Source organism: Mesoplodon bidens, assembly GCF_964165515.1.
Source record: "Mesoplodon bidens genome assembly, chromosome: 6".
Taxonomy (NCBI): Eukaryota; Metazoa; Chordata; class Mammalia; order Artiodactyla; family Ziphiidae; genus Mesoplodon; species Mesoplodon bidens.
Genome location: NC_138162.1, coordinates 78,112,474 through 78,136,779, shown reverse-complemented (window position 1 = coordinate 78,136,779; position 24,306 = coordinate 78,112,474). Strand labels below are relative to the sequence as shown.

Here is a 24,306-nt window from a genome sequence, read left to right as displayed (position 1 = left end):
CGAAAAACCTCTCTGCACCTTGCTATATCCACCTGTAAAAGAGGAATGAAGTCTCCTACCTACCACAAAGGCTTCTGGTGAGGATTAAATTAGAAAGTATTTATTCCACAGAGGGCCCTGGCATAGAGCAAAAACTCAATCAAGATTAGCTGGAGTATTGTCCCCTACTGTGGTTTCATCAGTTTAAGCTGCACTGGGTTCACCAAGAGAGCTTGTTCACACCGAGACTCCAGGGGCCACCCCAGTGCTTCTCATTCAGTGGGGGCTGGTCTGGGGCCTGAGAATCTACATTTCTAATAAGCGTCCAGGTGCTGCTCTGAGAACCACTGGCCTATTAGTTTAAAGCCAGATTTCCACCACCTGGCTTAGCCACTGATGATACAACTTTGTGCAAGTCAATGAACTTTTCTGTGCCTCTAGTTTCCTTGTCTATAAAATGAAGATATGACTAACTCCCACAGTGGGCAGTGGTGAAGACAAAATGAGCTAATCTGTGCAAAGCATTTATTAGGTCAGTGCTTGGCACATAGCAGGTCCCACGTAAGAGTTAGCTATTATAGTGCTTTTCCTTCATCAAGCATGACTACCTTCATTTCCTTTGCTTTTCATCAGAAGGACCCCGATGGGCCTGTCCGAGTCCAGCCGCCCCCGCGGGTCGGGGCTGGGGCTGCGGGACTGGAGGTGCTCGCGGCTGCGGCTCCGGGACGCCCCGTACAGGGCATCGGGCTGGGCCCTGCGGCCATACTCCCCCTCCGGGCTGTAGGCGCGATCGTAGGTCGGGTCAATGCTCCGGCCGCGGCTGCTCTCCCGGGCTCGCCGGTAGTCATCATCGTCGTGGTCCAGGCCCCGCTCGAGGCTGCGGCCACGGCTGCGCTCTCGGGCTCGCCGGTAGTAATCGTCGTCGTGGTGGTCCAGGCCCCGCTCTAGGCTGCGGCCACGGCTGCGCTCTCGGGCTCGCCGGTAGTAGTCATCGTCGTCGTCGTGGTCCAGGCCCCGCTCCAGGCTCCGGCCGCGGCTCCGGTCCCGCTCCCGGCTGCGCGCCCGGTCGTGGGGACGACCCCTCCTCTCCGGGCTTTCCTCCCAGCTGCGGCTGCGCCCTCCGCGGCTGCTGGGCCGGCTCCTCTCGCTGTACCCGCTGCGCGCGCTTCTGCCATCAAACTCGTCCATCAGCTCGAAAGCCCGGTCATGCTCGTGGACGGGAGGGCTGCCCTGCAGCGGGGCCAGCTGGACCTTCCGGGGCCTCTTGACCACCTGTCACAAAACAAACAGTGGGGACGCAAGACAAATCACAACCAAACAGAGAGAATGCAGTGGTTAAGAGCCCGCGTTCTCCTTCCACTAAAACTCTTGTGTCCCCACCCAGCTGCTAAGCCTCAGGGTCCTCATCTGGAAAATGAGGACCCCTCAGGGGGTCAAGGATAAAATAAGACAATGAGTATAAAACTCTGAGCACAGTGCCTCCAAAATCTGCTTCTACTCAAAGTGTGAAAAGCACCAAAGGGCTTTAAATCACTAAGTTACAAAAATGAAAATCCAGGAAGTGAGACATTCTGTATACAACTGCGTAGGTTCATCCAAAAGTCAATGTCATTCAAAGGGGGGGGGCAGGTAAGGGGAGAGAGGAGGTAAAAGAGGGATCCTTTAAGATTAAAATGGACCGGAGCGGAGGCGGCGAAGAGCGCTCGGGCGGACCACTCTGCTTTCCCGCGCCGCGCAGCCTCCCGCCCTCCGCCTCCTGTTCGGACCGCCGCCGGCTTCTCCTCCCCCGACTGCCCTCAGCCCGCGCACCAGTCGGCTCCGCTATGGCGACCCGCAGCCCCAGAGTCGTGATTAGTGATGATGCACCAGGTTATGACCTAGATTTATTCTGTAGACCTAATCATTATGCTTAGAATTTGGAAAAGGTGTTTATTCTTCATGGACTAATTATGGACAGGACCGAACAGCTGGCTCGAGAATGTGATGAAGGAGATGGGAGGCCATCACATCGTGGCCCTCTGTGTGCTCAAGGGGGGCTATAAATTCTTTGCTGACCTGCTGGATTACATCAAAGCACTGAACAGAAATAGTGATAGATCTATACCTATGACTAGATTTTATCAGACTGAAGAGCTACTGTAATGACCAGTCAACAGGTGATGTAAAAGTAATTGGTGGAAAATAGAAAACCGATAGCTAGTGGGAAGCAGCCGCATAGCACAGGGAGATCAGCTCACTGCTTTATGACCACCTAGAGGGGTGGGATAGGGAGGGTGGGAGGGAGGGAGATGCAAGAGGGAGGAGATATGGGAACATATGTATATGTATAGCTGATTCACTTTGTTATAAAGCAGAAACTAACACACCATTGTAAAGCAATTATACTCCAATAAAAATGTTAAAAAAAAAAGTAATTGGTGGAGATGATCTCTCAACTTTAACTGGAAAGAATGTCTTGACTGTTGAAGATATAACTGACACTGGCAAAACAAGGCAAACCTTGTTTCCTTGGTCAAGCAGCATAATCCAAAGATGGTCAAGGCTGCAAGCTTGCTGGTGAAAAGGATCCCTCGAAGTGTTGGATATAGACCAGACTTTCTTGGATTTGAAATTCCAGACAAGTTTGTTGTAGGATATGCCCTTGACTACAATGAATACTTCAGGGATTTGAATCATGTTTGTGTCATTAGCGAAACTGGAAAAGCAAAATACAAAGCCTAAGATGAGAGTTCAAGTTGAGTTTGGAAACATCTGGAGTCCCATTGAAATCACCAGGAAAATTACCAAATGGTCTAGTTCTGTGGCCAGCTGCGTAGTAGAGCTTACTGCATGTATCTTCTAAGAATTTTATCTGTTTTGTATTTTAGAAAGGTCAGTTGCCGCATTCCCGTACTCTTTATTTGCACTATGAGCCTACAGACTATCAGTTCCCTTTGGGTGGATTGTTGTTTGACTTGTGAATGAAAAATCTCTTAAACCACACCACTATTAAATGAAAATATTGAAATTGTATCTGTAAGAAACATTTAAAGACAAGAATATATTATTTTTTAATTGATATTTTAATTTTTATATATTCAGGAAAGAACAGAAGTGATTGAACATTGTTAATTATACCACTGTGTGTTTAGAAAAGAAGCAGTCAGTTTCATATCAGTGACAGCATTTAGAGGTATTGTTATGTTGGAATTACTTTAGTAGATTTCAGTAGCATTAACTGTATTTTCCTGCTTGTTCAGATTATTTCTGGCGAATCTTTGTCAACAGTTCCATTTAAATACAGGTCAATAAGTTCTAAAAACCTCCCATTTTTTGAAGTCTTCAATGTAAAAATCCTAAAAATAAAGGCTGTCTCTTAAAAAAAAAAAAAGATTAAAATGGACTAAAGTGATTAGGACCAAATGTGATGCGTGAACTTTGACTGGACCCTGGATGGGGAAGAAAAATAATCTACCAAAGTCATCTTAGGGTATGGACTGTATATTAAATGATATTGTAGAGTTATTATTACTTTTCTTTTTTTAATTTTAAAGTAATAACAAGGAATTATCTGATTTACAGAAAAGAAATACAATTAAGAGATTAAGGACAAAACTCCATTAGTGTAAAAGTCACTAGCTACTATCAAGCACAGGAACAACTGGATTTGCTTCCAGCAGTTTTGAAGCACTAAAATATCTTAAAATGTAGATGGGGAAATAGATGTGTATATTTCTTCACATTAAATCTAAATATGAGTTTTATTCTGACAAGTCAGACCCAGAATGTTACTTTATCAATTTTTATGCATTTGAACATCTGCAACATATAGCAATCCTTTGTTTAGTAATCTTCAGTATAAATATAAAAATCTGAGATCCATGAAAATGTTTTTCAAATCATTCTTCTATTTCTTCACAGCTTTATATGTGCAAAATTATAGGTAATTATAATTTTCAAACTTTGAATATCCATGTTATTTGATATATCTGTACAGAAAGAGTAAGATAAAAACCATTTAATAAAATTAAATATATCTAATTTGCAAAATTGATATCTGACATTTGTTGTGTGCTCGTGCAAAGAGTGCATAGGTTATTTCTGCAGCAATCAAAAACATAAAATCTTTTTAAACTCAGATTTCAAGTTTCCTCTGATAATTATTCTACTCCCTGGAAATACTTTCAAGTTTTGATTTCTAGATGCAATGGGTATTTTGTTACATATACATATATTTTATCCTTCAACTTTTGTATTTTCAAACTATGTGAACATTATAATCATACTCAGCATGGTGATTTTTTCTTAGAATCTGTGGAAGTCCTCTGTTCAGGATTAATGTAGAGATTCCCAGTGCGCCAATGTGAAAAACCAGATAAAGATAGTATTACCACTATGCTTTTGTGGGATTTCCTGCATGTTTGCGATCATAACCATGTAGGAAAGTAGTTCTTATTACAAGGATGGCTCCAAGGGAAAAGACACTGGTTGGTACGAAATCCTGTAGTCAAAAATAAGATATCAGTGTTGATAATACTATTCACAAAGGGGTTGCAAATCCTTTTAAAATGTTATCCGCATACTTAATAACAGCAGCTATTACAAGGCCTCCCAGTGCCTGAAGAACAACAACTATCCATGTCAGCCGGTTATATCCCTGAAAAAATCCATTCTTTGATTCCAGTTCTCCATCATAAACATATACACCCATTAATCCAAATACACTCCCCAAAAAACCAAGTTGAATATTTCTTATCCACACTGATTGCTTTCTTTTAAGATTTTCTCAAAGTAAAACCCAGCAAAGCCACTTGAAAAACATGCTGTGCAAACTGCCATGAGGCCTACGAATTGTGAGCCAGGTGAAAGTTCCTTAGAATTAAGCACTTGTGGGGCTTCGATGGCAGCTCAGTGGTTAAGAATCCACCTGCCAGTTCAGGGGACATGGGTTCAAGCCCTGGTCCGGGAAGATCCCACATGCCGCAGAGCAACTAAGCCCGTGCGCCACAACTACTGACCCTGCGCTCTAGAGCCCGCGAGCCACAACTACGGAAGCCCGTGTGCCTAGAGCCCGTGCTCCACAACAAGAGAAGCCACCACGATGAGAAACCCGCGCGCCACAACGAAGAGTAGCCCCTGCTCGCCACAACTAGCGAAAGCCCATGCGCAGCAACGAAGACCCAACGCAGCCAAAAATAAATAAATAAATAAATTTATAAAAAAATTTTTTAAAAAAGAATTCAGCGCCTGAGAATCTGAGGGCCACTGTACAAAAGCAACTCCTGTAATCAAAATTACAAGGGAGAGCCACTGGTACACACCTAATTTTTTTACTAAGCATCAACACAGAAAAGAATGCAGTCGTAAGAATTTTCAACTGATATGTGACCTGATAAGTAGCTGCATCTAGATTTGACAGTGCCACAGAGAGTAAATTATTCTGAAGAGTATATATCCCTGATGGAATAGCAAGTTTAAGCGTTTCCATAGGTTTGTTAAGAATTTCACCATGTAGTATTCAATTCAGTGCTCTTAGACTACATTTGCTGTCTTTGTACTAATAAAATACAGGCCATTGTCTTCAAAAGTCCAGCAACAGCCACAGCTGTAGATGACAGATAACGAGGCCCCTCCTGTTTTAAGGTCCTAGAATAACACATTGTTAGAACCAAACTGGTAGTCTGAAAGACCAAAGTTCCCAAGGAAAGGTATTTTAGGTTGGCTGACAATGTCTTATCTTCATTTGCCTGCTAGTGTTGGAGGGTCTCCTGCAGAGGTGGCAGGCAGCTGAGGCTCACCATGGGGACAAGGGCACTGGCAGCAGCAGTTCTGGGAAGTACTCATTGGCGTGAGCCCTCCCAGAGACCGCCATGAGCCCTGCTATACAGCCTGTAGCTACCTTTCTTAAATAGGATAATAGTAGTATAATTATGCAGATGAATGTCTTTATTTAGGAGACTTGAGAAGTAAGGATTTAACTGTCATGTCTGCAACTTCCCCTCAAACAGTTCACTAAAAATATGTATGTCTTGGGCTTCCCTGGTGGCGCAGTGGTTGAGAGTCCGCCTGCCAATGCAGGGGACACGGGTTTGTGCCCCGGTCTGGGAGGATCCCACATGCCACGGAGCGGCTGGGCCCGTGAGCCATGGCTGCTGAGCCTGCACATCCAGAGCCTGTGCTCTGCAGTGGGAGAGGCCACAACAGTGAGACGCCCGTGTAATGCAAAAAAAAAAAAAAAAAAAAGTATGTCTTTATATACATACATAAAGAAAAATCAAGTGAATATGGCAGAATATTAATATTGTAGAAGATATATGTGTTGATTATACTAATCTTTGAACTTTTCTTTTTGTTTGAAAATTTTCATAATATAAAGTTGAAAAAAAAGTTAAATACCACGTACCCAATGCATCCCCCCCAGCACTGCCCCTAACACACTGTGTTCCAATTCTCGCTTAGTGTGTCCATTTGCCCCACTGGAGTGAACACTCCTTGTAGCTCAGACCTGCTTCAGGTCATTTTCAACCAATGTTTGCTGAATGACTGAGTGAGCTAATAAATGAGTGAATGGTACAGATTGCCAGTATCTCCTAAGAAACAGGAGTTTATGAAGATAGGACAGATCCTGTGAGGGCCTGTACAAATGAGTTTCTGAGCTCATAATTTAGCCTTTAAATGAATGCTGTTTTACCATTGTTCTCAATCTAGTTAATTCTCTTAGGGAATAATTGTTTAACCTGGCTCAAGGCAAATTCACTCTGACAAGAGAAGCACTGGTCTTAAGTTAGGAGTAGGATGAGGAGAAGGCAGGGAGGGGTCACTCACGTACATCTTCACATCACCCTTAACATCACCCTCCCAAAGTACTGAGGATATGGAAATAGTGGTCCCTAAATAGGGCTGAAGAGCAAGTAGTAATTTTCTTCTGGGCATAAAAACAAAGTCCTACCGAGGCGAGCTGAAAACAAACCCAGAACGTACAATGGCAGCGATCTTCCCACTTTTCCTCAGCTGCTGAACAGCAAACGAATGGAGCACGCCTTCCATGGGGGTACCGTTAACCATGACCACCCTGTCATTTTCTCTGCAAATAAAACAGAAAAACGGAATGTGAAAAACTCCCATCTCGTCCCTCTGGATCATTTATTTAGGAACAAATAAAAGTGGCGGATTGACCCAAAATGCTTATTAAAGGGCTCAGTGTCTAATGACTCCTGAGGCTTAATCCATCAACTTGGTCTGAGCTCTTCCGAGGAAGGAACCCAGGAGCCACTCAGCCCACTTTGGACAGTGTCTCCTGGAAACCACCTGGGGAGAAGGACCCAAACCCATGGGGTCCCTCCAGGAGGCACTGGATAGCAGCGAGGTTTGAGCACAAGTGGAGCTTGTGTGTCAGGGCCTCCTTACCCATGGTACACGGTGCGCTTCAGCAAGTCTACAGATGTCCCCAAAGGAAGATGATATTCACTTGTATTTTGGAGGGGATGAAATCAAGAGCTCACCTCAGATTCTTAAAGAAATTTTGAGGTCACAGAACCCTAACTCTTACTTTGTCTCATCCAAAAAAATCATGTAAAAATTCTACCATGCTCTCTGTATGAAAGAACACTAACTTGGAGAGGACCACTGAGATGAAATGCCAACAGAAGCTAAATTCTGGAGCCATGTGGCCAAGGCAGCTGTGTAATTAACTTTAGATTCTGCCCTGAGAAATTATCCTAAGGGGACTCAGACATGCATCTTTTCCAGTGGCATTTGCTCTTCAGACCAGAAGCCTAGCAGTTGGAAAACTTGGGTTTCCATTTGGTAAATTTTTCCAACTTCTACATCCCTCTTACAAATTAGATAATCATTAAGCAGACTATCCTCATTCTTAACGAATAAAAATGAAAATAAATATAGATAGTGTGGGTAGGCATTAGGGGAAAAAAGAGCATGCCAATTTTACACTCCGTGTTCATAAATGATTCCTAAACCCAGGAATGATAGTTACGATAGTTAGTTATAACCATCTTCCTGTGGAAATTATTATTTTCCTCTATTCAAAGTCTGGATATTCCCAAAGGTTTGGGGATTGTTAAAACATGGTGTGTTATGGTCTCCATTACTGCCTGAAGACTTTTCAATATACATATATAAAATTTTATTTTCTTTTTGAATTTTAAAAGTGCACACCACTCAAAGCCCCCTGTCTAGGGCCAACCAGTGGGCTGGCAGGGGTTGGGGGCAGGGAGTAAGGACACTCACTGAAGCAGCCCATCGGCGGGCCCACCAGGGAGCACGTCAGAAATGACGATTGATGTCTCCCCATTTTCAAAGTGTGGGTTGTCTCTGCCTCCGGACACTGCAATTCCAAATCCTCTCTTGGAATCCTGTTCATTGGGGTTAAGAGAAAAATTAAAATAAAATCCTTCTATAAGTGGTTTTCAGGATTTATTACAAGCAGTCGATAAAATAAAGGTCAAACCAATAACCAGAGACAGCTCAGGAACAGAAGGCTTAGAGAAACAAGTGAGAAACAGAGTACAGCGTCATCATGGTTAGCTGACAGGTTTATAAAGGGAAATTCCTTATCTAAAAGAAACAGCCTTGTGAAAGCTGGACAAGATTGATAGCACAGACTGGAGTTATCACTAGAAGCTGGCAGGGGATGGGAAATTACATCTTCTGTCCAAATAAGGATGTGTTATTGGATTCACCAATCACACCTGTTCTCATATCCAGGCCTGAGCCAGATGGGCTGGTCACAACTGAATCTATGCTAAAACCATATTTTTAAAGAATACCTTTAACTTCCAAGTTAGGGGAGCTAGTGGTTTCACTTTCATATAGGGTCAAAAAGAAGGAAATGGATTTTAAAGATAAAATCCGAAGACGAACTTAGTTTTGAGATCTCATGAGAGAGCAAAGCATTAAATTCTTTTCTACATGCATGTAAGATGGAAATACAGATGAATTAGATTCAAGATTAATAGAGAAATGTATAACAGTGAACCCAAATAATACAGAATCCCCACTCATTTCGGTGTTTAAAAAAGCTAAGCTTCTGGATTTCTTCATCCAGATCACAAGGGCATGTACGTGACTATCACACTAAATACGGGTTTCATTACATAAAAATCTTCTCAGAGAATGAAAGAACCCTCACCTCAAGATAAGTTCCCACGTGGGGCCCACTGTGGCAATAGATAACAAACAGCAACACAGACAAGCTGGCTTGTTGTTCATTAATCGCACGGCTTTGAATTTGGCAGTGCTATCCCCTGGTACCTGTTTTTACACAGAGAGAGCTCCATCCTCTATACCAGGCCAAAAATGTTTCTCACCTTTGCCAGTTCGGGGTCCAAACTCAAATGGTATGTGGTGGAAGGGCAGAGAGAAGAGTCAGAAGATGATAAGAGGTGAAAAATAAGACCTAAAGGGGGAAGCCTCTCAACTGAAGAAATCATGATGACTGCTCCAGAAGTTTCAGCACTTGAGCACCAATCTGTGTTTTTCTACCTGGATCGATTTAATACACATTTATTCAAGAACCAAATTTGCACTCAAGTCAAGGGTTGAAGTTCATGGTTGTGAAGGTCAAAGGAAAACTCTCCCTTTGAGGAACTTACAATCCATCTAAGAGGTGACAGAGACTGGAGAGACTCAGAGTGGAGAAAGAGCCATTCAGGGCCCAGGAAAAGCTAGATGCTGACCAAGGCAGCTTGATGGAATAAGCCTTTGGGATCACGAGTGCATGTCTAGCTCGACTCAGCCGCACGCAAGTCACTTAAAAACTCTTGGTGGCTGCGCTTGTTTCGAGCGGGGCTAGCACCTATCATGCCCACCTCAAACTCTGCTGTCAGAATAAAAAGGAACAGAGCTAACATTTATTAAGCAGTGATTATGTGTTGGACTCCAAGTACTAGAAGCTCTTTGTATTACCTAATTTAATCAAGAGGGGCAATACCTGTGAAATACCTTTAAAAATTAAGTAAAATACACTTACATGTGATCTTACTTCTACTTTCAACCCCACTGTGGGGAGGGGGCTGTTGTTTAAAACCTGATTAATTCGGCACCTATTAATATAATCAGGAGTGGGACAAAGACTACAACCCATGTCTCCTGAGTGCTAAACTAACGTTTTAAAATTTAGTTTGGGGAACTCCCCGGTGGTCCAGTGCTTAGGACTCCAAGCTTCCACTGCAGGGGCACAGGTTCATTCCCTGGTCAGGGAACTAAGACCTCTCATGCATGTGGTGCAGCCAAAAAACATTTTTTTTTTAATTAAAAAAATTTTTTTTTAGTTTGGACTTAAAACTCACTGAGGGAATCAGTTATAAATGCTGTAATTAAAATTACAAAAGTTGTAGAAGCTACCTCAACGTCCTTAAACAGAACAGATTATTTCCATTCCTCCCTTCCTTTCCTCTCTTTTTTCATAAACTATTCTATCTGGAGACAGGTGAATACATTAATTAACCTCAATACATTAATTAACCTCTATAATTTTCTATATTATACAGATCTTAGCCAAAAAAATAACAACATGCAAATCCTTGTTAATGCAATAACTGTGTTTGCTTAAAAATAAATAAGATCCATGATCTGTTGTGGTATACATATACAATGGAATATTACTCAGCCATAAAAAAAGAATGAAATAATACCATTTGCAGCTACATGGATGGACCCAGAGATTATCACACTAAATGAAGTAAGTCAGACAGAGAAAGACAAACATCATATGATACCATTTATATGTGGAATCTAAAAATGATACAAATGAACTTATTTACAAACTTGAAACAGATACACAGACATAGAAAATAAACTTATGGTTACCAAAGGGAAAAGGGGAGGGAGGGATAAATTAAGAATTTGGGACTAACAGATACACACAACTATATATAAAACAGATAAAGGTTCTACTGAACAGCACAGGGAACTATATTCAATATCTTGTAGTAACCTATAATGGAAAGGAATCTGAAAAAGTGTTTGTGTGTGTGTGTGTGTGTGTGTGTGTGTTTAATGAATCACTTTGCTGTATACCTGAAATATTGTAAATCAACTATACTTCAATTAAAAAAAAATCCATGATCTGTAAACTCAAGAACAGACTGTAGCAGATATGACATGTGTAGTACTCACCTTCTGTAGGGTCACCGTGTACTGTTCCCATATCAACTCCTCCATGCCTGGGGCCTGTTTTAGAACAATCAAAACCAATTTGATTAAAACCACAAACGTTTCAATGTTAGAAATAAAACTATAATTCAAAATGTCTCCATAGAAAGGCCAGCTCACACATTCTATACACCAAAGAGTGGATATTTTTTAGGAACATTATACTATCTACTATATTTTCAAATATACTCTCCTTGAATGAAATGGCAAACTTAACAATACTAGAAAATTAGTGAAATACATAGGGAGAGATGTACCCTAAAAAGAATGAAATATTAGGGACTTCTCTGGCAGTCCAGAGGTTAAGAATCTGTGCATCAAATGCAGGGGCCGCGGGTTCGATCCCTCCTCAGGGAACTAAGATCCCACATGCCGCGCAGCACGGCCAAAAAGAAAAGAAAAAAGAACGACTGGAATATTAAGTGTTAAGCTTTTTTATTATCACCACTCCAAAACACTGTCATGATAAAAGCCCTTATCTAGAGTTGCAAACAGATATATTTTCATTCTTAAAAAAAAAAAAAAATCTCCCTTCCTCCAGTGAAAGGTGACCTCCTAGGCAAGTTTCATGAATTTTTGTTGGGCGGGGGGGCGGGCGGGGGGAGGCCCACGCTGTGCAGCTTGCGGGATCTCAGTTCCCTGACCGGGGAATGAACCCGGGGCCATGCCAGTGAAAGCGCTGAGTCCTAACCACTGCACCACCAGGGAACTCAAGTTTTATGGATTTTTATGTCTAAAGGAATCCTTGGCCTTATCACAGAGACTGCCAAATTGTGTAATCTGTGGGACCCCCTTGGCCTTTTCTCCACCAGTAGTGTGGGTGTGAAAGATGATGATGCCAGCATAAAGACCACTGGGCTTCAGTTTCTGACAATATTCTAAAATAGATGTCTAGACAAACCTGAAAACAGTGGATATCATTCAATAATAATAATAATAATCCATTAAATGCAGGCTGCCTTTGAGGGGAAATCCTTAAAGGCAAGAAATGCCAAGAAAGCTCAAAGCCAGAGAAATAAGGCAGCACTGAAGCAGGCATTTCAACAGGAGGCCAGGAAAAGAGAGAAACTGTAGTATCCAAACAGGGTGGAGATCAGATCAGAGTGAATGTATTAGGGGCAAAAACACTACCAGGCAATGGAGACAGCAGGGACAGTCGCTTACCTTATTCTTGGCTCTGGGTAGAATGGAAATAACTAAAAATATCTCCATAGAGAATCCCTGTATCAATAACCTGTACTCACTCAGGTTTGAGACTGAAATTCATATTACAGATGTGACCACACCCTCCCCCCTCCAAAACCCTCACACTCAAAGTGGTACTGCATTGGTAGCACCATCCAGGTACATGGAGGAGAATGAAATTCTCCCCCAGAAACACATTAAAACACAGGCTTCAGAGAATCCCTCAGATAAGCATTTGAGGAACATGAGTTCACAATTTAAACACACACACAAAGCAAGTGAGTTAAAAGAAACAAAAAACTGCAGAATCAAGGACTATAAATATTGGAAATATAACCACAGACCAAAAAAAGGATGTATAATGTTTCATGGAAATATAACCATAGACCAAATAAAGGATGTGTAATGTTTCATATGTTTGTTTATTATAAGAAGTTAAACGGGGAAATTAAAAGTATAATGAAAGTACAAAAGAACATCAAAAATAACCAAGCCGGACTTCCCTGGTGGCGCGCAGTGGTTAAGAATCCGCCTGCCAATACAGGGGACACGGGTTCCAGCCCTGGTACGGGAAGATCCCACATGCCATGGAGCAACTAAGCCCGTGTGCCACAACTACTGAAGCCCGCGCGCCTAGTGCCCGTGCTCCACAAGAGAAGCCACCACAATGAGAAGCCCGCACACCACAACGAAGAGTAGCCCCTGCTTGCCGCAACTAGAGAAAGTCTGCGTGCAGCAATGAAGACCCAACACAGCCATAAATAAATAAATAAATTTATTTATTTTTTAAAAAATGACCAAGCAAATCTAAAGAAAAAATTTTAGAAATAAAAAAATATGATAAAATTAACACATTTTTGACGGGAGACATATTATGGCCACAGGAGTTAGTTTCTGCAAAAATCCCCCAATTATGTATTAAATTAAAAAAATGGATTAAACCACATATGACACATGGTTGAAGTCAATAATGAATTAGAAGAAAGATGTGAAGAAATTACCCAGAATACAGCACAAAACATTAAAAAAGTGGGACACATGAAAGAAATTAAGAGTGAGAAAGTCTTACAATGTGTCTAAGATTTCCTGAAGGAGATGATAAGAGGGTCTGGGAGAGATGCAATACTCAGTCACAACAGCTCTTCAGGACTTGATGATTTTTCAGGTTGAAGAAGGCTTATACATCACAAGCAGGGTAAATTCAAAAAGAAAGAAAACCACTTTGAAATTCATGGTAATCTTACTGTAGAAAAAGATACAGAGATGAGAGCATATAGGTAGAAGAGGCTACAAAAGAGCAAACAGAATAAGAGCCGACTTTGAAACAGCAATCATGAAAGGCTGAACTCGGTAGAACAGTATCTTTAAAACAGTATCTGTTGATTTAGGGGGCAGAAAGACTTTTTTTAAAAAAACAAAAATTGGGAAAGGTTATTACAAGCAATAAATGAACTTCCAAAGGATAAATTTAAGAAAGGAATAATCCCAGAAGGAAGACCTAAGACACAAGAAGGAATGTAAGCCTGGACATATATTGGCTGTATTCAACTAATCAATATAATAATGTATGATTTGTGAGAGTTAAACAAATAAGACAGAAGTAGAACACTGGGCAACATAGCATGTAAATCCAGAAGACTTTAACATGATTTAATTATTCTAAATATTTTATTCAAGAGTAGAGTTAAACTGTAGATTAATTTTGAATTTCACTGAGTAAAATCCACATGTTAAATTTTCTGGCATATATAATTTCCAAGATAGCAGAGAGGAAAATAAAATGAAAACAAAGCAAAACAAAAGTCAATCCAAAAGAAGGCAGAAGAGACAAAATGGGAAATTTAGAAAAAGCAGGGCAAATACAAAACAAACTGTGACTGCAGAAATGAATATAGAAGAATAGAGTAATCACAATAAATATAAAGATAGATGGTCAAGATGGATTAAAAACAAGTAGATCCAGTTACATGTTTCTTTTAATAGAGAATATCTAAAACATAAGGACACAAAGGAAAGGAATCTAATTATATGAATAAAAAGCCTTGCTGTACTTATTATATACAAATAATTTAAGAAAAACTATCTAGTTCCTTTAGATTAAAATTTTTTAAAAATCAACTGTGCCATTCTGCTCTGCTACTAATGACAGAGAAAAGAATCAAAACATGTCCAGATAATGTGCTCCTGTTTTACCCAGTTAACAAACCCTTAGGCTTGGGGGGGAAAGACATTTAGCACAAAAGGCAATTCTAACAACTGATATATTGGAGCAGATAATTTATCCTTTGATAGAACGGGATTAGGAAAAGGCAATTTTGTTTGTATGTAGAGAAGAAAGATGAGCCAGCCACTCTTGAGTAGCTATAACTGATTACTCAAATTGAGAGGAATTTATAGTCTTTTAGTTCCCTCCTCCCTCTATGTACTCACTTTAGGGACATTTCCCTGGTTAATACCATCTGGTTCCAAGAACTCTTAGGGAGAGATTTAAAAATAGAATTCAGGGCTCCCCTGGTGGTGCAGTGATTGAGAGTCTGCCTGCCGATGCAGGGGACACGGGTTCGTGCTCCAGTCCGGGAGGATCCCACATGCCGCGGAGCGGCTGGGCCCGTGGGCCATGGCCGCTGAGCCTGTGCTCCGCAACGGGAGAGGCCACAGCAGTGAGAGGCCCGCGTACTGCAAAAAAAATAAAATAAATAAAAAATAATAATAATTCAAATCACCGCTAGGGTTAAAAAGAATTTTAAAAATGGTACCTGGGAAAGCTGAGAACTAGGATCTGTGCTACCAGCACGCATGGGACTGGGTGCTATGGTGGGGGGATGGCGGGAGCATCAGCATCCAAAAAGAGGTGAGGTGATGTTTAGGTTAAATGAAGGCACATCAACACAATGAAATATGTAAACATTCAAAAAAGGTCATTGTCTAAATTATGTAAATCTCCCCAATTATTTAAGTTTGTCCACCAGGACCACTGTTTTTCAATTAAAAAAAAAAAAAAAAAAGAAAGTGGATTTTCAGGTGAGCTTTTTTATATCTCACTCCCTCACATTTTTTCCATATCTCCTAGAACAGTGTTTGGCACACAGAGTAGGCACTCAAAAAGGTTTTCTTTTCAATAAACTAACAGATGGATACACTATTCATTCATCACCCAATTAGTATGATGAAGGCACTGATTGCTACTACTTACAAGTTTTCTTAAAGGAAATTTCTATTACATTCAGTGGCCCTCTGCTTCTTTCATAGCACACCTGAGGTGGTTAGCTGGAAGCTCAGGTGTCTGTGGTCTGGTGTCCAGAGAGGAATAGTTTATAGCCATTCCTCTCTGGAATTTTGTGGTCTATGTCTATAACAGCATTTCCCAATTTGTACCAGTATAACACAACTTTTCGATGATTTTAATAAAGTTTTCTAACTCCTTTTTTTTTTTTTTTTTTTTTTTTTTTTTTTAAAAGAGGGACTTCCCTGATGGTTAAGAATCCGCCTGCCTTGGGGGCTTCCCTGGTGGTGCAGTGGTTGAGAGTCCGCCTGCCGATGCAGGGGACACGGGTTCGTGCCCCGGTCTGGGAAGATCCCACATGCCGCGGAGCGGCTGGGCCCGTGAGCCGTGGCTGCTGAGCCTGCGCGTCCGGCGCCTGTGCTCCACAACGGGAGAGGCCACAACAGTGAGAGGCCCGCGTACCACAAAAAAAAAAAAAAAAAAAAAGAATCCGCCTGCCAATGCAGGGGACACAGGTTCAATCCCTGGTCAGGGAAGATCCCACATACTATGGAGCAACTAAGCCCATGCGCCACAGCTACTGAGCCTGCGCTCTAGAGCCTGTGAGCCACAACTACTGAGCCCGCGCGCCTAGAACCCATGCTCCGCAACAAGAGAAGCCACCACAATGAGACGCCCACGCACCGCAACAAAGAGTGGCTCCCGCTCACCGTAACTAGAGAAAGCCCACATGAAGACCCAACTCAGCCAAAAATATATATATATATATACACACAAATAGGGCTTCCCTGGCTGGTAGTGCAGTGGTTGGGAGTCCGCCTGCCAATGCAGGGGTCGAGGGTTCGGGCCCTGGTCGGGGAGGATCCTGCGTGCCGCAGAGAAGCTGGGCCTGGGCGCCACGGCTGCTGAGGCCCACACGCCTGGAGCCCGTGCTCCGCCGCAAGAGAGGCCACCGCAATGAGAAGCCTGCGCACCACAACGGGGAGTGGCCCCCGCTCTCCACAACTAGAGAAGGACCACGCGCAGCCTCGAGGACCCAACACAGCCAAAAATAAATAAATAAAATAAATAAATTTAATTTTTTTAAAATTGTGACTTTAAAAAATACATAAATAAATAAATTTAAAACAACAAAAAAGGAATTTTTTCTTAAAAGGAAATAGTAAGCAGAAACCCAGCTGATCAGAACTGATCATCTCTTGCCATTTCCAGAGAATACCTCTTAACTTCTTGGCATCTTTGGTTTTCAAAGTGGCTTTTGTACAACCAATCCACTATGACCCGGAAGTGACCTTACTAGCATGTATGTTTTCCAAGTTTCTTCTCTGCTCTTTACTATACCTTAAAGCTGACAAATTTCAACAAAGTGAACTACTCTGTAAGTTATGGTAAATAAATACAGTTGCCAACTCCTCTTTGAATATAGCTATACTCCCGTATATTAAGAAAAACAGCGCACAGTACCCTACCCCAAAAATGTATTTAAAAGTCATCAGAAAAGAACCAGTACCATGACAACGACCCCTAGGATTGGGCAGTGCTATAGGGTGGAGGGGAGCACAATGTCCAAAAAGAGAGTGATATTTAGGTTAAATGAATCAACACAATAAAATACATAGGCACTGAAATAATCATTTAATTTCTGTCCATATTTAAAGTTTTTTCTTTATGATGCCTGTGTTTTCAATTAGAAAGAGAGAATTCGTTGTGTTTTTTTTTTTTTCGGTACGCCGGCCTCTCACTGTTGTGGCCTCTCCCGTTGCAGAGCACAGGCTCTGGATGCACAGGCTCAGCGGCCATGGCTCACGGGCCCAGCCGCTCCGCGGCATGTGGGATCTTCCTGGATCGGGGCATGAACCCGTGTCCCCTGCATCGGCAGGCGGACCCCCAACCACTGCGCCACCAGGGAAGCCCCTGATATATTTATTTTTATAAGCATACAGGGAAAAGACTGGAAGAGTAAATACCAAAAAATATTAAATCTCCCCAGGAGTTGTGGTATGGCAGAGAGTATTTTTATGAGTACCTTGCTTTTAGAATATATGTCAAAAATAAAAACAGCAAACTCTCCATTAAAAGTTTTGGATTTAAATTTTTTTATCATTTCACAAAATAAGTGCATTACTACAAAATTTATTTTCAAAATGTTGTCCAAGCACCTGGCTTTTGAAATTCACTGTTCTTCCTTAATAAGATTATACTGTCTTTAAGCATTCCTGTGCTGCCTGCAGTAGTATTTTAAATTCATTTTGGCAGAGAAAGGATGAATCCCTTACCACTACCATGCCAACGGGACTGAATCAAATTTTTAATCAATCAGACCTTACCAGGTGCCAAAGACTTCACCAACTTGTCATGAAACTGTTCAGATTATAAGTGACTTCTCCTTACCTAGGGTTAATGGGTTGGGACACAAACCACTGACTACTTAAATATAATATTAAAAGAATATATTAAGTGATAAATTTTAAATCTTAATTTTAAAGGTGAGGAAATTAGAGTAAAATAAATTTTAATAGTGCCTTTGAGAATTAAAAGTACACCATGCTGTATTTAGCCCACAAAGCTGTGACTTTTTACAAAGTCTCAGAGAAAACCCTTTATTCATTCATTCATTCATTCACTCACTTATTCACTCACTCACTCACTCAAAAATATTTACTGAGCATCCATTATGTGCCAAGCATGTGGTTTGTGGCACCTGGATTACACTGGTAAAAAAAACCAGCCAAAGCCCATGTACAGCTTACCAACCACAGGTGTGCCCCGAAAAGCCAGTCACTGAAAGTCTGCCTCAACTATATACTATCTTTCCAGAAACACAGACACCCCACACAATCACACATATTCCCCAGAAAATCAGCTCCGGGTACACGGCCGGGGACGGCCTACTGGCGTGCAGCAACTCAGCTGAGAGCTGAGATCAGGCCTTTCGAACTTGGCCAACGGGCTTGGGCCCCACCCAACCTGTGCTGGGCTGTGCAGAGATCAGAGAATTGCTGTCAATATTTAGACTGCATGAATGCCAGCAGGAAGCTGCTTAGCCTTTGGAGAGCTTTCCAAGCACACATATATCAGAGTAAAGGTACGCGTATTCACAACGCAGTGATTCCTCTCCTGCGCAGAGGCCCGAGAACAATGTGCCAGTATGTGCACACAGATCCACACAGAGAGTATTCACAGCAGCAATGTTTCAACAGCCCAAACCTGGAGACAACCCAAACGATCTCTCAAGAGCAAAACTGACAAATAAATTGTGACATACTATTAAAATGCAATGTTATACTGCAATGAAAATAAACTAGAGCCACACATCCACAACATAGATGCATCTCAAACATAATATGGAGTGAAAAACATCCCAGAAGAATTTATAGAGCATGCTATCAGTTTTATATAGTTCAAAGAGCAAACACTGTTTCATAAAAATGTGAATATTCTTAATATATTCTTGTACACTTAAGAATGACTAAAACGATAAGTTTTATGTTATGTGTTTTCTATGACAATGGAAAAAAAATCAAACAAAACCAATCTTTTGTTTAGAAATGTTTGTATGTATGTATGTGTACGTGACCTGGGATGAGGCAGAGGAGTGAGAAGGGACCTTGGGTCCATTTTGGTGAGGGTCCATAGGTATGTGTGATGGGCTCATGGGTATATTTTATAATTATGCTTTATGATTTAGACACATAATTCTCTGATATGTACCAAACATTTTGTAAATTAAAAAACAGAGGGGAAAGGGGGGCGGGTTCATGAGTGAACAAAGGGTACTCAATGATTCCTGGCCCAAGGACCTCATACCAAATATTTGTTAATGCAGTACAGACTTTGCAAAGCCAAAGAGCAGAAGAAAGTGTGACCATTTGCACTGGAGGAGGGCAGGGTGGGGATCATAGCAGTCATTTGAGAGGTGCGTAAAGGCAGGCGAGGTGGAGGAGAGGCTAGCTCTGAGGGAGCAGCAGGCTGCAGAAGATGCCAAGTCTCTTTTTCACCCCAAGAGTCAACATTCCAGGAGCAGGAGGACCTCCGCTTCCCCTCATCACTTTCACTTTTCCTGTAAGTAGTGTGAATAATCACTCCCACAAAACTGTAATGACTCATTCCTAGACAACACAGGATGATAAAAGGGGGCCAATTTTTGTTTTGTTTTGTTTTTTTACCATAAATAAAACACTGTGTTAGCAGTAAGGTATTTACATGCAGAATGAGAAAGGGACAAAGACAAACAGTTATTCGATCTTTTAAAAAATATTCTCTAGTTGTTATAAAGTTTCTTTCCTTTGAAAAATTTTGGCCAAACAGGTAAATCCCATATTTTACATAAAGAATATGGAAACGTGTTAAAAACCAACCAGAAGGCAAACACCAAAAGTCTTCACTGCCCCAACAGGAAATCTTTAAGCTTTTTAAAGTCTACAAATTGTTGCTTCCCAGTGATGGAGGGTCAGAGCCAAAGCTAAAGATTAATCAATATCTGCCCAGAAGGGACATGGTTGATAAAAATCCCACCCACCATAAAAGTAAACACTTATACATGTTATGGTGCTACAGATGTTCAAACTATAAAAGGAAAAAAAGAACAAGGGAAAAACTTTTTTTCTATCATTTAGAATCTGAGATATAAGAATATTTTTTAAAAAGAATAAGAATATACATTTCTGCAGGATAAGGAAGCAAAAAGTTTTTTCCCCAAACAAGAAATTACAATTACCCAAATACAAACGAACATCTAATAGGCAAACTATTGAGTTATCCCCAGGAAGCAACACTGTGCGTGCTTGCAGATTCCCAACACATGGAAAACAGCAGCCTTTGATTCAGAAACCCCATAAGAGGCTATCAGTTTTGCACACGTCTGCTAAAAATAATACAAGTATTTTAAAAACCCACCAATGACTACAATCTGAATCTCACAATTTGTTACTGAAAGCTGCCAGAAGCACAAATAAATCAAAGGAAAAAGGAACCACTGTGAGAAGGCCCCCCCCCCAACGAACTTCCCACAAAAGAAAGGTCTGGAAAGAAAAGGGGGAGAGCTTATAGAGGGACTCACATGGACTTTCAATCTCCCCAACTTTTCAACAGCCTGGATCCACATCCTCTGGAGGACCTGAGTGGTCTTCATGGCCTCTGGAGGTTAAGCAACCAGACCACTGCCTACATCCCAGGCTGCTCACCCATTGCCATCACTCCACGTGGTTACGTAAGGCAGATACAATAGTGGCCCACATTCCCAGCAAATCCTGTTGTCATCTCTCAGTGACACATCCATACAGCAGGGATGCCAAACGCTTTGAAAAGCACCACTTGTGAGGAGAAAAGAAAGCAGTCTGGATTTGCACCGCTCTTTTGGCTTTCTTTTCCTCCCTCTCTCCTGTGCCAGGGAACCAGAGAACTGGAGTAAATATTCCTTTTAGACATGTAGAATGATTCAATATCCAAGTAGAAATTATTAAGTAAGTAGGGCATTCTAGAGACACGTAGAGAAGTTTTATTTACATAGATGCTCACACACACACACACACACACACACACACACACACGAAAAGCATAAGCTGGCTGAACAGCTACTGGTAATGTTTCAGAAGAATGGAATTGCTACTGTTGCCTAGAAAATTAAAAGGCATGAAGATAAGAAGTTGCTCATCCTTGGAGATACATAAATCTGTACTTGGGCTGTTGGTGCAGCTCAGAGCCACCGCAGGGATAGAATGCTCACTAAGCAGAGCTTCCTCCTCTTTCTCCCCTTTCTGTAAACTTTGAAGATAAAAGAATAACAAAGAGCCCTGCTATCCATTTCTCTCTTTGTCTTTACCACTTGTTGGGGTGGGGTGGAAAAGCACATTTTGGGTTTCTGAACAGCTAAGAAAGACTGTATGGGATACCGGGGGTTTGAAAGTTGGGTTTGGGATTTTGGAAGCATGGTCTCAGGGAGCTGGTGGTCCTTCTCACTACCACAGTGTATATGATACCAATGGGCCAGAGCGAGTGAGAGTGAGCCCTTTGACTTATTTAAGATTGAGATGTGAAATAAATGTGGACCATGAGATGCAGACCATATAGGAAGCAACTTGAAGCAGAGGCAAGGACGTGAGTTTTAAAGGCAGACGATCTGGGGGCAATCTGTTCCGTCACTTAGCTGTGGGCCTGGGATAATCTGTCTCCTTCACAAAATGGGGATAACACACTTACACCTTGGAGGGCGAATATCAGCCTGGAATGAGGCAACCTTTCCCTACAAAGTGCACTGCTGAACGGGCACTCGAAAATGTTCACGTCCTTCCCTTGGACTCTACAAGAGTAAGTCCTTCAGCAGTGTTGGGACAGCAAAATAGGATAGGAAATGAATGAAAGTTTGTTTCAAATCTTGCACTGAGGAGGGCAGGGAGGACAAAGGAGTCCTAGTGAAGCAGGAGCCTTAGAAGCTGAGGGGATGCCCAGGACTCGACCCCAGCGGACCAGCCAGGACCAGCCCAGGGCCCCAGGCGCAGACGAGCAAGGACGGAGGGCACAAAGCAGCTCACTCCTTTACTGTGACTGTCCTTAGGTAAACACTCCTGCTTCCCTGATGAGGAAATAAACACTTCTTTCCCTTAAATTTATGCATATTGCCCAGAAGTCATAGGCATCCTACAAGTTAAGAATTCCAGATTCTTCTTCAATGATTTCCAAAAGTCACAGTTTCTGCCATCACTCACTCTTTTTTAAAAATTGTGCTAAAAAAAACTGCATAACAGGGCTTCCCTGGTGGCGCAGTGGTTGAGAGTCCGCCTGCCCATGCAGGGGACACGGGTTCGTGCCCCGGTCCGGGAAGATCCCACATGCTGCGGAGCGGCTGGGCCCGTGAGCCATGGCCGCTGAGCCTGCGTGTCCAGAGCCTGTGCTCCGCAACGGGAGAGGCCACGGCAGTGAGAGGCCCGCGTACCGCAAAAAAAAACCCTGCATAACATAAAATGTATCATCTTAACCATTTCTAAGTGTTCTGTTGAGTAGCGTTGGGTCCGTTCACGTTGTTGTGAATCTCCAGAACTTTTTTGTTGCCAATCTCCAGAACTTTTTCATCTGGCAAAACAAACTCTATACCCATCGAACAACTCCTCATTCCTTCTCCTCTCAGCCCCTGGCAACCACTATTCTACTTTCTGTTCCTATGAATTTACTCTGAATATCTCATGTAAGTGAAATCATACAGTATTTGACTTTTTTGGTCTGGTTTAGTTCATTTAGCATAATGCCCTCAAGGTTCATCCTTGAAACATGTGTCAGACTTTCCTTCCTTTTAAAGGCTGAATAATATTCCACTGTATACATATGCCATATTTTATGTATTCATCCACCAATGGACACTTGGGTTCCTCTCACCTCTTGGCTATTGTGAATAATGCTGCTATGAATGGAGGTGTGCACATATACCAATTCTTTACTCATTCATTCAACAAATGTTTACCAAGTACAATAGGCCAGACCTTGAGGATCAAATGAAGATCAAATCATACACAGCGCTGCCTTCAGGAAGTCTGACGGGAGCTAGCACCTGACCTACTTGGCTGAATGGGGAGTCGGGGGTGTTTCCCATGAGCAAGGGACATTGAGATGAGGTTTGTAGAATGAGTACAATAGGGGATGGGGTGGGGTTGTGCAGGACCCAGAGAACAGCACAGGGCAAAGACCCTGAAAAAGAAAGTCAGGAGGGGCCACTAGCGAAAAGGCCATCAGAACCACTGCAGCCTGTACTGATGAGCAGCTATTCTACCAGTGGCATCAAAAGGACACTCTGTGGTGGACAGCTGCCTCCATGAGAAGATCTCAATAGTTTAGGGATTTACCTTTTCCAAGATCCCTAACTCCCATAGTCACATATTCGAGAAACATCTACTGAGCAACTAGACACCCGCCCTGTGGATAAAAGAAAAATTACCCTACATCATTACCCTCAGGCAGCCATAGTCCAGTGGGGAATTGGGACACGTAAACAGTAATCACAAGTCAACGCAACTACAACAGCAGACGAATATACAAGGCTCATTCATTCAACGAATATTCCCCAAGAACCCAGGACGTGTCAGACACTGCTGTAGATGCTGGGGGGAATACAAGCCAGTGTCCTCCCCTCACAGGGAGGATTTTAACAGAGATAACAGACAAGTAAACATATATTATAATCTTCAGTAGCAGTAAGTGCCATGGGATGTGACATTGGAAAGAATGAATCATAAGAAAACCTGGACCTCTCTCCAAGGAGAGGGAACAGCAGGTGCAAAGGCCATGAGGTGAGAAACAAGCTTATAATCATGAAAGAAAAAAGGCTACATGGGGCTGGAGCAAGGCGACCCCTGAAGTAATGGCAGGTATATACAATGTGAAATTGATGGCATGAATGCATGTTATTAACCGGGATGGGAGGTCTGGGGTGGATGGAAGTGTGCCCCAGTGGCAGGGGAGGCCCTCCTGTGTTCTACGCGAGCTCAGTGCTGAAAGATGACTAACTTGTCAGGGCGGGGGGCGGGGTGGATGACCTTGGGAGGGAACCGCAGGCAGAGCAGGAGGGATAACCTGTAAGGTGTGTGCAAGACACTGAAAGCACTCGGTGTGGCTGGGAAGTAAGCTGTTTAATAACACACATGGGATGCTACGTTCTCAGCACGGACGGATGTGTTAAATAACTTAATTACAGCTTGGGAGTCTTAAAACACACAGCCACCCTGGAAACAGGAGACCAGACGGCTATAGGAACCGGAACGGAAGGAAGCCATTAACACTCA

The 24,306-nt window shown here is 42.2% G+C and overlaps 1 protein-coding gene and 2 pseudogenes across 7 annotated transcripts in view; 1 reads left to right on the top strand and 2 right to left on the bottom strand.

Annotated features, from left to right (window-relative positions):
• TJP2 (tight junction protein 2) overlaps positions 1-24,306 on the bottom strand; it is a 134,346-nt gene that overhangs the window by 33,017 nt on the left and 77,023 nt on the right. For all 5 annotated transcript variants that reach the window (XM_081238176.1, XM_081238175.1, XM_081238177.1 and 2 more), the window contains 4 exons: positions 11,095-11,148; positions 8,206-8,330; positions 6,940-7,042; positions 588-1,251 (listed from right to left, as the gene is read on the bottom strand). In XM_081238176.1, the coding sequence (XP_081094302.1) occupies positions 588-1,251; positions 6,940-7,042; positions 8,206-8,330; positions 11,095-11,139 (937 nt within the window). In that variant the 5' untranslated portion in view covers positions 11,140-11,148. The remainder of the gene's footprint in view (positions 1-587; positions 1,252-6,939; positions 7,043-8,205; positions 8,331-11,094; positions 11,149-24,306) is intronic.
• LOC308619421 (hypoxanthine-guanine phosphoribosyltransferase-like) lies at positions 1,402-3,563 on the top strand (annotated as a pseudogene). Its single transcript has 2 exons — positions 1,402-2,153; positions 2,391-3,563. The product of its transcript is annotated as a hypoxanthine-guanine phosphoribosyltransferase-like (transcript).
• LOC308619420 (UDP-N-acetylglucosamine transporter-like) lies at positions 3,912-5,699 on the bottom strand (annotated as a pseudogene). The gene is made up of 2 exons: positions 5,205-5,699; positions 3,912-4,844 (listed from the first exon to the last, which is right to left on the bottom strand). The product of its transcript is annotated as a UDP-N-acetylglucosamine transporter-like (transcript).